Below are 17,320 nucleotides of genomic sequence, written 5' to 3'. Positions count from 1 at the left end.
CTGCTTCTGACGTTATAATATGGCGTTATGCCCACCAGTTCATCGATTTACGCTTGTATGCCTGTCATAATTGCGAAATATTTTAACGATTTTATCATCGATTCGAGGTGTTGCTGAAACTGTAAAGGCGTGTTGGTAAACGATTTCCAAGAGGAACTCGCGAGGGCGATTATAGCAAACCCGAACGCGAAAGAACCGAGTAAAGAGTAAAGAGGACAGGTGAGCTCGCGTTCTGCACACGTACTCATTAACTCGGCGTCATATAGCACGGCAATGCAAACATTAAGACGCACGTACACACTCGCCATGAGATATCTAATGCTAACGTATATTTAACTGTCTTAACTGCAATCTAAAACAGGTTTAAGCCCTGGAAAAGCTTGTAATCGCGAATGCATCAAGTAAATTCTCTAGCTAAGGGAGAGAAGATAAACGAAATGATTGTCGTTTTCTTCAAACTCGCGCTTGACAAGTAAAAATCTATTTTTCTAATTAAGGGAAAAAACACAAATAAGTAGTCTTCAGTACAAAATAGAATACATAAATATTTTCTATGTTCTTTTTTTGCACTGAAGAGAACCAAAACTGTAATCAAAACATTTACGATTGCAATTGTAATACTTATGTAATATTTTAACAATTTCATAGCTTTTATTGGCTACTTTTATTTCTCTTTTTGTCGATCTTTTTATTGATCTTATAATTAGAATATTTTTATATTAATTATTTTTATAGATTAATTACATTATATAATACGTTATAATGATATAAAATATATGATCTCAAAAATATTGATAAAATTGATGGCATTGGAATGAGAAATTATTGAAGCTTGACATAATATTATACAATTATTAAATTTCATCTTAATAATTCTTCATGTACTTTTCCTCTCTGATAAAAAAATAATTACCTGTTGTCAGAAATTAAAATTTCCGTATATTCCGGATTAAGTATATGGATTCATTAGAAAATAAATATAAAAACATATAGCTAATTCATCAAGCACATCGTTCGTAAACTTAATATATGTAGCAATAAGTAAATACAAAGCAAAGTATTAACGCGTACATTGGGTGCCGAAAAAGGGATGTTATTCGTTGTCGGCGCTTAAAGGCACAAAAGAGGCAGAAAGGCGTAGCTCGGACGCTTTACATAGCGTTTGCCAACGTCTGGCCATGCCGGGAATGGCAGAGGGGAGACCTTCTGCCTTTATACCGGCTAATACTTTGGACGGAAATATCCGTAATGCAAGGACAAGCAAGCGGTTCTAGCTCGGCCGCTCGCACCGAACGTGAAATATTCGCCAAGCTTTCGGGTCGAGCGAGATAAGCAATTGCAATCAAACCGAATTCAATGGACAAAGTCGAACCGATTACAAATATTTCGTTGAGAGGAAATAAACGCGGATCGAGTGCGTAAACAGTCGGGTTTGTAAGATTTTTTCTGCATTCAAGAGCGATAAATCGCCATTTGATTGGCATACGATTTCCGGTTACACAAATGTGAAAAGTTGCCGACGTCAGAGTTTCCATTTTAGAGCCCGTTCTTGAACTTGATGCTCGTACCCTGTATTCGATATATAATACGCGTCCAATGCGACCCACACGTTCGCCCAAGTGCATCGCAAACGAAATGACCTTAAGTTCAAAATATCTGTTGTTGTTTCCGGAGTTACCAGCTCATCGGTTGACAATCCGCCGCGCGCGAGAAGCTGGCCAAAGATCGGCTTTTACGCGTAGGTGAAATGTCGAAGGGTCTTCTGCGTGCTCCCGCCATTAGACCATCTCCTAAAAGCGTAGTAACTCGGCGTGACGCGGAGTTTATATTTTCTTGCTGATTAATCGTACACCATCTGCGCGCGAAATCGAATAAACGCGCAAGACATCAATCGTGCGGAGCGGCTACTCGCATGTAAACCGCGCCCGAGCAACGAGACAAATTCCCGTTTTTCGTCGGAGTTGGAGCGGATCAGCGCTCGCACGTGGGTGGTGTGTTCAGTAATTCGTGAACGTCGCATAAAGATGCCCGAATTGCCACGTTGAATCGCTGGATTTCGAAACCAGCTCGACTTATATCGGTATCGCGATACATACACCTAGCGTCACACGTCAACTCGCCTCCGAATTCGAATGCCTCTCTCTCTCTCTCTCCTCCCCCCCTCCCATCCCAATGAAACACCCGGTTAATTATGCTCGCACCGCCGCCTTGTCATAATCTTCCCACAAAACGCATGAAGTATGAGCTTATTCGAGAAAATGGCATCTCAAAATTGTCGCGGACTACGAGAATTTAGACGCTTTTCAACATTATCACGCGATGGACTTAGTGCCAACTTGTACATCGGCGCCTTTCGAAATTAGGCCAACTCGTAGCAACAATGTAGTCGAGAGCCAAGTTAAGACACACGGAGCTTTTAATGAAATCGGACGGATGTTACAGCCCACGACTAACTCTATACCCGTTTTTTTTTTTACAAAATTACAAATATTTCGAATAGTGTGGAAATTAATTAAAAAGGCAATGTTGAAGGTATAAAAAAATTGTACATTTTTTAAGTTTGTACAGAATATCATAATAATAAAATTATATTCTGAAAGAGTTAATGGCTGCATTCAGCAGGAAAAGCAACTTTGCAACTTGTGAAATTCTTTAATATACAATTGATCTTGCCTTTAGTTCCTCACTAAATATATAAACATTAAAGAATCTTACAACACTTACAAAGTTATTTTTTCTACTGAACGCAATTTATAAAAGTAAATGGCTGCGTTCTGCAGAAAAAACAATTGTTGTAAAATCCTTTAATATGATTAATTCTTGTCGCTAATTCCTTACTATATTTAAATGTATAAGTCAAACATATAAAAAAATCTTACAACAGTTACAAAGTTGTTTTTTCCTGCTGAATGCAAACGATGTTTTGTCTTTTCCCTCTTTCTTTCTATTTTTTTGTGATCATAAAAGAAGTATTTTTTAAATGCCAAAACCTAATAAACTTCTAAATGTAAGATCAAGAAACAGTGTTTCGGATGTTATTAATTATGCAAATAATTGTTCCATGTATCCATGGAGTAAATTTAGCGGAAATTTAGAGTAAATCATAGAATTGTCGTAGGGCAGTGCGAGGGAGGGTACACCTGCCATCGTGACAGGAATATACCTCGTCGCCTAATTTTCTAGGAGCAACGTTATGCTATGGCTCGATAAACTTGTTTATCTCGCGGCGCCTCAGTTCACGATTTGCCAGAATATCAAGACAGATGTGTCATACACACTTCTCATTCGCCCTCACTATAATGGTACTTGACATTTTTACCGTGCGATATAATAAGTAACATTGCGCGGGAGTCAAAGACAAACGTGCGTCGTACTCTCCAAAATATTAAAGATCACGTTAAAGAAACACCGAATAACAAAGAATTATGAGCGACGCTCAATGAACGTGGGCGACGTTCAACTGCGTTGGTGCTTTTATAAGTTATGAAATGCGACATATCGTTTTATTTAATGAACATTTACAAAGTTATCCCACGTCACACTTTTGACAAAACCGCATTAGGTATACGAATATTCAGGATCCATTTATTTCTTTTTTTCATGGAGCTTTCTAATTGGTAAGCGCTAGACAGTTATACCTTAGCACAACTATTAAATGGAAGTCTTTTGAAATATATAGTTAAAAAATTATATATATTTAGATTAATATATAAAATAAATTTTTTTATCAGAATCTTTATTTTAAAGCTAACGTCGTTTAAAATTTAAAAATATTTAAGACATGGCAGCATGAAATAGAATTTTAATTAAGAGACATTTCTAGTTTCAAATTATCGCCGAGAACTCGTTAAACTTTCAAAAGGAAGTATATTCTATATGCCTTCTAATTATCGGTATCCGGTAATTCGCGCATCCTCTCATATTTTATATATACACGCTCTAAATATTCTCCAATGCATATTTCTGTCATCCATCCACTTAGATCTACCTAGCCTAATCCGCGTAAAAATACCTGAAAATATTTGTCGCGAAAATTGGCCGTCTCCGTTCGTCGAGATTGCAAACGACTTTCGTGTCGACCAACTCGACTTAGAACGCAGCCCGGAAGGCAGCCAATTCGTCGCTACAGTTTACCGCTCACTAGCGATCATACAATGACGCTAACAGGAAGTAGATAATGGGAAAGCGTATCGCTAAAATACGTGCCAGATCTCGCGAAATTGTGAGTATTGCCTAACATTCAATTAATCTGTCATACGATTTTACGACAGACATCGTAGTAGATCAGGAGTGCCCGTTGTAATGTTCAGGAGTACATCAACCCTCGAGACTAACGATTACGTAGATATCAGGAGAGATCAGTTCATTGGCACTCGATAGCACTCAATGGCACTGACGTCGATCCGCTCAACAGAATTACCGGTGTAGAACGTAAGGTTATTCAATCATCTTTCTGGCACGTTGTAACCGCGGTCGGTCGCCAATTCACCACGCGTATTTTCGAACGGTTAAAAAATTACTTCCTGAATTCTTTGACGTATATATTGTACGTATTTTAAATAAAAGAAAGATCGAAGAGTTAAAAATAAAGTTTGTTGCAATGCATGTCTAGGCATATTCTTAAGTATCATCATTTATGCAAAGTATTTCTTAATTAAAGCTGACATTTTTGTTTTTAAAAACATCGTGAAAGTTTTGTAAAAAAAAAAAATTGAGAAGTCAGTTATGTACTACGGTTGTTTGCGTTTCAGCGGGTGAAAATGAGGTTGCATCATCTCCGCCCGGTAGTCCTAAAGCGTTATAATCCAAGAAAGCTGGAGCGACAACCGTTTCTCCAAAATGGCTTGTGAAAAAGGAAGCAGTGAAGGTGGTATTTCGTTTGGGTACCATCCAGGTCATCCTCCGGACGACGTGCTGCGAGAGTAGAGAGGCGGAGGAGGAGATGAAGAGGACGAGTAGAAGAAGAAGACAGTGAAAGTTCTTAGCGGACAGAGACGGTTGACAGAAGCAACGGAGTTAAAGAGGCTGGACTGATCTCACGTTGGGCTCATTAAGGGCCTACAACAGCCGCGTCGCTTCCTAGACTCTTCGCCAAATCCATGCCAAGTGTCGTCATATCTCGTCTAATCATCGTTTTTCATCTCGGATTCCGTTGTTGTTCCATTCGTGAACTCTCATTATTAGATGTGTATATATATATGTATATATATATATATATATAAAATATATATATATATGTGTGTGTGTGTGTGTGTGTGTGTGTGTATAGAATGTTTCGTCAAAATGGTGCCAGAAGACTTCTAATTCTTGATGTACTATTTACGATCCAAATTCATTTAAATATGTTTTGTCTTATGTATTCGTGAAATATTAAAAATATTATCAAGCATGAGATTAATGTCTATTCGATTTTATTTGACTGATTAGGTTCACCTAATTAGACATCAGTAAATGAAGATAAATGACAAAATAAAATTTCGCAATTTTACTAAATTTTTCCTGTGGAATACATTTGTTTCTTAACAGAAATTTGAAATTTTACTGCTTCCTCCTTCTCTGATATGTTTAAGATCATAAATTTTTCTGTCTAATTTACTGGCAAAAGAACTTTGCAGCAACATGAATTAACGTGATGAGTCTTTGGCACTCTCGTCCGCTGCAAAAGGCACTCGTTCTGTTCTAAGTATAGCGAGTGATATATGGCGATAGGACAACGGCGACGTCTAGCCCAAACGGCTACCGCATCTTTTGACAAGTACGTGCAATTTGCAAAATGTCGAGCCACTAAAAAATCACGGACAGCCTCGATTAACGCGGAACGACAATGTAATAGGTGTGATGGTACGTCGTAAGAACACTTCGCGTTGAACCGCTGAATCAACACAGGTACGTTTCAATGATGAAAATTGAACGGGAGCAGCCGGATGTCGCCGGTGGTCGCGCGTAATAGCTACGCTATCTAATTTCGTGTGCCATCCAACTCACTGACTCACTTGGCGCGTATTCGCGATAGCGTATTCTTTTCTTCGCTTATACTTCGCGGAAAATACTAGAGGATTGCCAGATCTCTCACTGACGGAACTTTTCGCGCATTTCTCGAACTACGGAGGAACTTCTTGAAAATGAAGAAACGAGAAGTCTAAGATTTCTCGAGATTCAAGGTTTAGATTTAGAGTTAGAAGAATTATCATGAACCGAGTCTAGATAATCGAAATGACAATTTCTTCTTGTGATGCGGAGGATATTTGCTAGCTTCCGTCGAGACCGTCGCAACTACGAAGGTCATCCGCTGATTTGAGGAAGCCGCGAGAAGATAGGAAGAGCAACGTCACCTTCGGTTCAGTGGTATCGTAAATGAAACAGAGACCTCTGCGGAGATGAGGCGGGTGCAGCGTTGGTGATCCGTTTATTTTTACAGCAATGCCAGGGTGAATGCTCCGTGGAATGTTTAGCTTCGGCACATCGGGTGCGCGCACATATGCAGGCGCATCGCATTGCACGTATATCTATATATCGCAGGCATATCTATATATCGGGCCGTCGCCGAATTTCATTGGCGTGCGTAATAAATACGATGATTCATGCCGCGTGATACCATTCACAGCGCGTGCGAAAACGCGTTCGGGTCCCAATGACAAAATCGAACGTGCCGAATTGCGGAAAACGAAGCTATAGCTTATAGATAAGGAAGTCTGTTTTGCACGTCGACGTTTTCATTCTACTTATTATTCCATGGTGATTTCCTGTTGGAATCCACGTTGTTAAGACGAGAAGCAGAGTTTAAGTGTATAGTTTCAATCATAATACTAATTTTTATTTAAATAATGACCACTAATTTTACCTTTAGATTTACGATGTTTTAAAAGAAGTGATACTGGAATAACCTGTATACCACACTGAGAGAAAAGTGTTTGGTATTCGTGACTATAATCGCATAGTAAAATAATTACGATTAAGAGCTCCATTTTTATAGTTTTATTATTACTGTAATGTTACTAATAATAATTATATTTATAATACTCTCAAGAAATATACAGATGGCACAAAAAATTACTATAAAGTATATTTAAGTTTTACAGGATGAGAATGCCACTACAGTTTAAAATATTTTGAGGTAAGAAATACAAAAAGTGTGAAAATGAAACAACAAATCTTACTTAAGAAAAAGCTGTGAGATTTAAAAAAATGGATTCCCGTCCTCTAAAGGTTGAATTATGGTAATTGCAACCATTTTTTTCCTCTCAGTGTTACACAAAAATAATGTAAAATTACCACTACTAACATTTTACGATGCATGAGAAAATAACCATCTAACGTTTAAATATTACGGAATTAAAGTGCAGATTTTTTGTTCAATTTCACATATTATTTTCATACGTCAACAATAATCTCAGAGACGAGAAAAATACGAGGAAAGTGCGTGTAGAGAAAGCGCATACTATGTACATATATATACATATATATACATATACACGCTTAAGCCGACTGGATACGGGATTGTCGGTCCATTAGCGATGTTTTGCGCGAGCAAAGTGCGTGCGCGCACAGCTGTTACGGCGTAAACCACGCTTGTATCTGCCAAGAGCAACAGAAGAACGCGACGCGTGTGCACCCAAACGGGAGGCGGAAAAGATTACGGGGAAAGGAAGACGGCGGATATTACGTTACTCTATCGGAATCAATCGGCGTACACCGTTAAATATATATCGACCGTAACGTCATATTTCGAGATTACTCTCATTCTATTCCACCGTCATAAACAAGCCTAATCGCGACGGAAATAGCAAGCTCAAGGCATAGCTCTTGCTGTCAGACTCAAAGAGAAAAGTATTGTTATATAATGTAGATAGAAAAACATAAATACGTTTTAACGCTGTAAACAGAGTACGATGATTACTTTATTGCATCTAGTTCATTTTAGGCCATCAATTTCTTTCTTTTTTATTTTTAACCTTCCGTCAGCAACATGAATTTTAATTCTTCCATTAGCAATAGAGGTCTTCGAGAAACAGAGTCAATTTTTTGTTGCTCCGAATTATATAAGAATCTAAAAAAATTCTGGTACACTTGTCAAAGTTTTAACAAGTTTTTGTATATCATCTTATAAATCGGATTACATTTTATTTGTTTTTGTAGATTTAATCTACCAATATTCACAATCACAATATCGATGTCTTTAGTTGCGGAGAATTATTTTTATAGTCGCCGAGCATTTCTTTTTTCTTTTATATTTTATTTCCATGTATATGCTTTCACATCAAATTTTATTAAATCTAATATAAATAAATAATCTAACAAAAAAGATACTTAGGATTGAAAATAAAACATATTATTAACTCTCAAAATTTGTAACACAATTACTGATAATGAATCTGTGCGTAACTTAATTTATATGTTGATGAAAAGGCACTTCAAAAGTAATTTCAAGGATTAAAATTGATGTAACTGAATGAATAATATATATTAGCAATAAAAGAACCACTTATTAAATATATTATTTTTACATGCGCGCAAGATTTAATGTAGCTTTGCATATTTCCTTTATCGTTTCTAGACGATATCGAGTAGAGACCTTAACATACTTAGTGCACTTCTGTTGTGAGTGTGGATCCGAGAGTTTGCAAACGCGATGCGTGATCCGCGAAAGATACACGTAATCGCGACGACGTAATGCGTAAGCCTGTAACCGCGCGTGCATGCGTAGGCGTTCGCACGTAAGACTTCTACTCAGAGGCGTCAGTATGGTAGACGCGTTAGCACGTATAATCCGGCCATCGTACGAGAAATAAATCCATAGGTGTGAGAGTGTCGCTGCCGTTTGGAGTCCGGCCAGAAAACGGAAAAGAGGTGGAGCAGCGAGGGGACCATCGCCCACGTTTCGCGCATACCATGCCGATAAATAATCGTAAGAGTCGTCCAGAGCCGCGACCTGCCAAATTCTCATCCCGCGAACCAATCCATCGCGAATCCTGCGAAGGTCGGCCACGCTGGACGAGATCTATAACGACTTTTGTTTCCACAAAAACTGTGACAATTGCGACAGAAACGACTGGCGGCGATAATAATGACGGGAAGTGGATAAAATTGATGTACGGTCCACCTGTTAGCGCACGTTTGTAATATATATTTCGCCCTCGCCTAGGTTAGATTTATAACGTTTACGCAGTAAATCCGAAATCGCTTAAAAGAGTTGATCTTTAAAAGCCATTTAAATCTATGCTGACGTGGGCAGCGCCGCCCGTCAATGTCCCGAAATTCTTAGACCTATTTTCATAATATTTGGACGCGGCATTCTTTCCTGGCTCTGCTATTGACTGCTTCGCTGGCCGGGTTGGAGCGTCGGATTTAGGAAACGATTAATCACATCTGTGTTCCGATTATACGCACACATCCCGTATAAGCACTGAACGGAATGAATTTGTGTTCGATCTATTGTCAAGACTTGCCATAGGACTGCCCAACGCAGTCAGGCTTAAATATAGCCGATGTTTTTCAATCGACAGCTGCTCGACTTGATGTTTATGAGCCATTCGCGTATCTACGAATCATTTTTATGCCGTAGTGAGATAGGCTTACCGGCATGCCGTCTAAAAATTAAACTGCAAAGTCAGATGTCCAGACTAGAGATCCTATGTAACAGAGTTTGGCCATGAGCAATTTTGTCAAAATCCTATGAGAGAAAAAAATATGTATATCTGTTTATCTGTGTATATAAATTGTTTCACTCTTTAATCTTAATTAACCTTTCGCTGACAATAGGAATTTTTATTTCTTTTAATTCTTTCATTTCGGTAACAGGGATCTTTAAAAAATAGAGCAAATTTTTTATTGTTCCAGATTGTATAAAAATTAAAAAAATTTTAATATAGGTACTTGTCAAAGCTTCAATAACAAATTTTTATCATTATAAAAATGTTATATTTTACTTATTTTTGCAGATTTAAATTTATCTACCAAAATTCACAACCAAAATATCGATGACCTTTAGAGCAGAGTATGCTGTATATTTCAAGATTATATTTACATGAAATTTTTATGTAAACACGAATTTTTTTCATAGACAATGTAAGCAATGTAAAATATCATAAATCAAATCAAAATTATCATAAATCTGATAATATTAGCGATGATAAATAAAAATATATAAATGAGATAAAAACTTTATAAGCTCATAACGAAGAAGATGGCTTCGGTGATTCATAGATTGTTTACATTGTATATACGTAAATGTATATTATTATATTTTATGTGTAAAGTGAGAGTATGAGACAGTATAAAGTTAGAAACTGAACAGAATAAAAAGAATAGAGAACAGGAAACGGAATTCAAACATAATGTTAACGTAGAATAGTTCTGCTTCTTAACGATATTTCTCTGTCCTTCTATTCTCTGTTCTTCTTTTCCCTATTTCCTGTTTCTTATTCTCTTTTCTCTGTTCCACATTCACAATTCCTTTTATTTTGCGCAGTCCCTTAGAACGAGATAGTACGTTTTTCTCTCGTATGATTTTGACTCGCTCGTGGCCAGGCTGTGTTATAAGATTTTTAGTCAAGACAAAATCTTCGAGAACGCTACAACGATCATTATAGTGGCTGAATAATTGCCATGAATTTATAAAATAGCGTACGAATGTGTGTTTACGCAATAGCGCGAAGCTGTAAAGCTGTAACTGGAAGGCGCTGGCCATAAATCGAAAAAAGCAACGTGGATTACGAGCAACATGTTCCCGCGAGGAAGATAAATTTAGATCAAGATTTATCGATCGTCTTGTCCGACTCGGGTGATCCATCCCGCGATCATGCGATTGTCAACGCCCACGAGAACCGATGGTTTTATACTTATTGACCGCGAATTCCGTGACCACCGCAAAAAAAAGAATGTAAAAATAAATCATATGTTACGTAACCGCGCGATATCGAAAAACAAGAAAAATAAAAAAAAGTATCTGATAAAACGAGAATAGAATCGTTGTCACTCGATTATCGTTTCTCTTTTAAATACGAGAAAAGGTGGATGTAAATGAACGATACATTACGCACTCGGTATGAGACAAAGCTTAAGCATGTAACCTTCAACTTTTTCAGCAAAATCACATCATCGTTTCTATATTCGCGAAACGAGTCAATTCGTTTGTTTTATGTTCGTGGAATGTCGATGTAAAATTTTTGACAAGCACATACAAGACGAAAGTTAAATAAGTTTGCAGAAACGTGCAAGAATTTTATGGGTTTTCTACAATAAGCCATTACCTACCTAAGCTTTAAGTCCTAGACCGTAAAAAATGGACCAATCATGGTTGATTATTCTTCTCATATTCGACTGTGACTGATCTTACGGCTTAAAGCTTAGATAATGGCTTATTATAAAAAACTCATTAATAAAAATTATCAAATAAAAAAAGGACCTTCACAAAATATCTAAAATTCAACTGTAAAAAAATCTATAGGTTAGATTAGATGTAATTTTTACACGTGACAGAATTGATCTATTTACGAAATTCCATAATTAATTTAGCTAATTAAAAAAAATCGACACTTAATTAGAAGAATAGGTTTCCCTATAAAAGTGAAAAGAAATTCTCGGCTTTTCAACATCATATATCATTGTGTTTGGCTGAAAGCTTTCTGACATAGATTTCTGACTATCGAGAAAATCGATTTAGCGTACATCCTACATATGTATATAATTAGCTCTTCGAAGAGTCCACGGAAATACGGTTCATTTGTCATCCATGAAGTTTCTTCCTTGGAAACGACAGTCCCTTACCTAGTTAAAGAACGATGTGCATTTTAAACTGTGACACTTATAGCAAATGTATGGCTATATTTTGCAACGGTGTTTATTAAACTATCAACAGATGCAGCAGTAAAGAAAGCGAGCGCGTTCTCGATGTAAAACCGTTGAGGAAAGTAAGTAGGTCAATACCGGGAATCTTAATGATCGTTAGCATATTTGTAGAGTTCGGTATTTACAGGGGAGATTTAATCGCAAAAGAAAAGAATTCAAATAATTCAAATAAATCACCGATTCGGCACTAAGATCTTGATTTTTAAATAAAGCCGTTATCCTAAAAGCTCTTCTAGATCATTCGCGTATAAATTCTGCATAATATTCAGAACTTTCAGAAGATTGACGATAAAATCATGCACGATTGGTGTAAAAACCGATGGTTACAGTACAGGTGGATAACCATCAAGCGTCTACAGATAAGAAGGTGAATAACCGTGGGTAAAAATACTGGCAGAATGGAGTGCAAGAGGTGACGAGGAAAAAAAAGGACAAGATGAGGACAGAGGGATGAAGAGAAAAAGCCCGAGAAAGAGAACGAGATGGGTAGAGGGGAAGGAGTGCAGTTGGACGTGGTCGCCGTCCGATCCGGAATGCGCTTCGCGCATTCATTCGTCTCGGTCTGCCTCAAGCCTGGTCCAAATGTCCGGTCGCAGTCGTGGAATAAATGACCCACAAATAAAATAGTACTATCTCAATTGGTATCCTTTGCGTTTGTGAAAAACTTCATTTTAGTTCCATTGACTTTTAACATGAAGAGTTAAGTCAAGTTGTTTGCTAACATGATAAACGATTAACAAATTAAATGGTACTATCGTAATTTTATTAGACATTAGAATTCTCCATTTCTCAGTTTTATTACACTGTTAAATATTAAACACTGAAAGGATCAAATTTAAACAAATTCCCTAAATAATATTTGTTATTTTTCATTTTCAAGTGTGTGTGAATTATTTTAATACAAATGTGATAAAAAAATAATTATGTCTAATTTCTGTGGTTAAATTGATTAGTTTTAAAATAAATAGTATTTAATATATTTTTCTTCAATTGTTTAATTCCATTGTTTTAGTTAAATTAATGACATATTGAGTAGGAGAAGTGGCGGCCTATAAAAATGATTAAAAATAACTTAAATTAGGTACATGAATTCTCGATGTAATTCTCATTATAAATTTAAATTTGTCCTTTTCTCTCATTTCAACTTAAAAAATCATCAACACATTGCTTTCAGTATACGTGTGATACATTTAATTCTCTAGAATCGATATTCAAATATATAATACAGTTACTGATGCCGGATCTGTAAGACCCATTCAACTATGTTTATTAAAAGGCACTAATTAATTTCAAGGAGCCAAAATGGCAATATTATATAACTCATAAAAAAAATATAAAAAAAAGAAGAAATATCGAGTTATTTTAATAAGAATAAATTCGTAGACGTAAAAAAAAATTTAATTATTTGAAAATTTTACAAAAAGATTTATATTTGAGTGTGGGTCCAATAAATCCACCATCAGCTATGGAGGGTTAATGACGAAGTCAATAAGCGCAAAGAAGCAAGTCAAGCGGAATGTTGCCTCAGATACGCTCCGCAAGTAACTTGACCGCTTGACTTACATACTCGACGACTTCGCGTAAAACTCGGCGTGACGAAGCAACATTCTGTAATTCTTACACGAACACAATAGCGATAGGAGGTTAATGGGATTGAAACGCAATCTCGGCTCAAACGTAACACTCTTTATTAGTCGACACAGATGTTAGTCGCAAGCGATCGAGGTGTGTTAAGGGTCAGCGAGGTAACCACTCATCATGACGTGTTGCAGTCCAGCTAGCCACGCGTACCGTACCGTCACAGTGTTTACAGCGCTTTGCCCTCGGCTCAGGCATTCTGCGGTGACCTCGTGATCTCACCGATATCCCATCGTCGCTTTATGCACTTCGCGCATAGACACGCACGAGCGCGCACATTCACATGCACTCTTTCTCCCTCCTTTCTCTCTCTCTCTCTCTTTCTCTCTTTTTTTCTCTCTCTTTCTCTCTTTCTGCGCTTCTTGCAACGCGACGAATTATTATCCTAGTTAGACATGAGAGGAAATTGTCTTGACGTGCAGCCCCCAGCCGTATTACATGCAATGTCCGAGTTAATCATCGATCATCGATCGCGACTCCGAGGATTATCCTCGATCGTCCACGTTCCTGCTCAAAGCGTTATGCCTCATCGTCGAGGGAACTTGGATTAATATAATTTGAGACACTCAAAGCTTTGGCGATGTATATTGATATAAGCATTTCAAGAGAGTTCGACTGTCTGCGTAACAGTTTATAGTTCACACTCTGGCGCCATAAGATGAGAACGAGAGGCAGCACTAAATGTGGCGAATCTTATTAATTAAAGTGATTAACGTTCGATTAGGAATAGATATGCGCTGACAATGCACGCTTTCTGTGCGTGCATTTATATACAATTTTTCGAAAACAGTTCGCCCACTGTTTTCACCGCGATCGAGATTAGAGGGAATGCAGCTTCGTCTGTTTGTGGGAATGGTTACGTTCTGTTTTATACGCGCGAGACAAGATCGCACTTGCTGAGAATCAACCCTTTCGATTTGCCATTTTGTACGGATTCGGGTCACCTCGCACTTTTCTTTTACATCGTTCCACCTGTCCCTGTCCACACGTTTCGATATCCCGACACCGCGATCACCGTGTTGTACCAGCTCGATCAGAGACCCGACATGATAATTGATCCGAGTGATCGAGTCTCAAAAGAAATCTGCGAGACAACGTTCGTCCTGATTTTTCATCACGTGGATGAGATCGTCTGTTATTTCTATTTACATGAATAATCTTCAAACAATTAAGAACTTTCGCAATCACCGATAAGAAAATATAGAGTGGCACCGATGATAATGATAACGTAAAAGAACGAAAAGGGAATCTCTCTACGAATGATCCCTATGACTGATTTCCTCTTCCTGCTTTCTGACGTATCTATATCAATCACACGACGATCGCTTGCATTATCGAGGCTGTAGTCTTTTGTGTAGCTCGATCACTGTGACTCATCTCCTCATTGGGTTGGGTATCGATATACCGCTGCGAGGAGTCGCGCAAGGATCGCAGACGAGGGTGTCGCGGGCGGGTGTGTTCACATCGCGAGGTGGAGGGCGTCGTTTAGGTCGCCGTCGTAGCGCTTCGCAGCCATGTCACACGCGCACTGACGGACGTCCGACGTGCCGACGCCGACGCCGACGCCGACGCCGGGACGCTTGCCTTCGGTCGGACTCGGTCCACCATCTCGGGAAGCGTCGGGATGCCCGTGCTGGCATCGCGCCAACATGCGACTAGGCTGGCTCGATCGATTCCTCGGCGGAAGGCGTTAACGCCGCCTTACGAAATCTTGCAACGCGTCATTACGAGATCGCAAACGATTCTTCAAGATTGGCTCGAACCAATACCACTGTCATTTGTATGAAACTTATGACGAAATCGAGTGCAAGCATTAGTGCGCATTGGTGCATAATAAAACTGTTATACATTTAATTTGAGTATAAAAATGAAATTCATCAACTTCGAATTATGAAATACATATTTTACTTAATAGTATAATAATATGTATTAAGTATTTCACGATTTAATCGATTTCTGTTTTTTTACAAATATATCTTTACGTTATTTTGTGTACGACAGTTGTAATGTGCACAATCGCACAGAGTGCGCCTAATCGAATTCGCTCTTAGTCTATGGGATAATTTGATAATAAAATTATTCGAATCTGAAGTAAAAAATAAAAATTCAAAATGGTGCAATGGTGGCTTAAATATGAGGGACAGAGAAATTAAAAAATAATTTATAATTTATAAAAATCAATTTCAGGAAATTTTTAATTAGTAAGTAATATTAAACCAAGAACTTTCTAAAATCAAGTTACATGATACTCTGATTATTTCTTTGAAATTTGAATTTTAAAATTTTAAGGCCAGAATTAAATCAGCGACTCCGAAAACTCTTAGAAAACAAGATCTTCTATAAATTATTTTGTTAGAAAGCTCCGGTCTTCAAAGAGTTAAGGAAAGGAAAAATACGAGATAACAAATCCAAGTAAATCCAACAAATTATACCTATTTATCAAAATTCAGGAGTCACAGTAATGAATGCATCGAGATAATCACTTTATCATTAGACATTTAAAGTAAATCTACCGAAAGGCTGCATCAATCATTCGGCGAGATAATATTATCCCTTTAAAAGTTTAAAACGCTTCGAGAGAGATCGAATGTCAAAGTACGCTTCACGGATTAATAAAATTTTAAATAAGAGACGAAAAATAATAAGAGATTCGATTGCCAATATGAAGATGATGACACGAACAAGTGTAGATTATAATCAAGTAACAAACGAGGTTGACACGTAAATTTAACTAACTTTTATCACAGCTTTTACCACAACTTCATCCTACCGCAGTGTACCTAAAATTCCAAAGATAATTAAAACACAATAATGCGAGATCAGTACAACAAAGTTAAAACTATAATAATCAAGAGAGATTTAATGAAATTGAAGAGTTGAAACTGATAACACTTAATGAAGTGATATCACTTAAGTATCAATTAAATGTAACATTTAATAAAAACAAGATAAAAATTCAGTATCAAAGAAAAAACGGTTTAAAGAATTATAAAGAATATGCATTATTTAAAATGAATATAATTCTTTTGCTATGAGAAAATGTTGCGAAAACAATGATGGATAATGAAAGATAAAAACTGAGTCTTAAAGAAATCAAACGTTGTAGAATTTTAGATACTACACGTTATTCAAAATACTATAATTCTGATAAACGAATGTTGCAAAAGAAGAAGCAATTGTAGATAAGTAAAAAAATAAATATCGATTTTTATCTAGAAATAGATTCGATCGAATCGTCTTCTTCACTACTATTGCCCCTAGTTGCCACGGACGCGTCGAAACGAGCGCGGTAAATGATTTACGAACGACAATGACGTTCATGGCAATAACCGTGCCAAAAGCAGTCTCGCGTGAGACTTTCCTCGAAATGCGGTTCACGACGATTAGACGAACACTCGTTAAAGTCCCATCGTATAACACCCGCGTCAGTCAATGTGGCTCGTTGAGAATTCGATGGCTCCACACGAAAAACAGAAGGGGTGGACAGCGGAAAACAGGGGAGGGAAGGGGTACAAAGAAGAGTGCAAGGTGTTACGCGACTTGCGGTAGCGGAGTGGAGTAGACGTCCATCTCATTTTATCTCAGTGTGAAGAGTGACGTCACTGTATGCCAGTATAAAGGAGACTTTAAAAGCGAACAGATGTCTTTTATAGTTGACCATAGACCGTGCCGTCGTTCTCCATTGTACATACTGATCATACTTTACGGAATCGATATTACAAAAAGCGATATTACGCGCTACCATTATTGCGATTTCTGTCGTCGACATCGAGCAAGGGCATAATTCGAAAAGCGACGCTCGTCAAATCTCTGCTGCCGACCTTCCACGATGCAG

General features: G+C 37.5%; 1 protein-coding gene across 2 annotated transcripts in view; it reads right to left on the bottom strand.

Moving 5' to 3' along the window:
- Nucleotides 1-16,672, bottom strand: part of LOC105144915 (uncharacterized) — a 212,077-nt gene extending 195,405 nt beyond the window's left edge. The window contains exon 1 of one of the 2 annotated variants that reach the window (XM_011054177.2): nucleotides 13,644-16,672. In XM_011054177.2, coding sequence (XP_011052479.2) covers nucleotides 13,644-13,683 — 40 coding nt within the window. In that variant the 5' untranslated portion in view covers nucleotides 13,684-16,672. The remainder of the gene's footprint in view (nucleotides 1-13,643) is intronic. The other variant, XM_011054178.2, reaches the window with a different exon arrangement.
- Between the last annotated feature and the right edge of the window lie 648 nt (nucleotides 16,673-17,320).

The sequence above is a fragment of the Acromyrmex echinatior genome, chromosome 18 (assembly GCF_024713525.1).
Source record: "Acromyrmex echinatior isolate Ae372 chromosome 18, ASM2471352v2, whole genome shotgun sequence".
Classification (NCBI taxonomy): Eukaryota; Metazoa; Arthropoda; class Insecta; order Hymenoptera; family Formicidae; genus Acromyrmex; species Acromyrmex echinatior.
The sequence above is the reverse complement of the archived record's forward strand: the minus strand, read 5'-3'. Positions and strand labels throughout refer to the sequence as shown.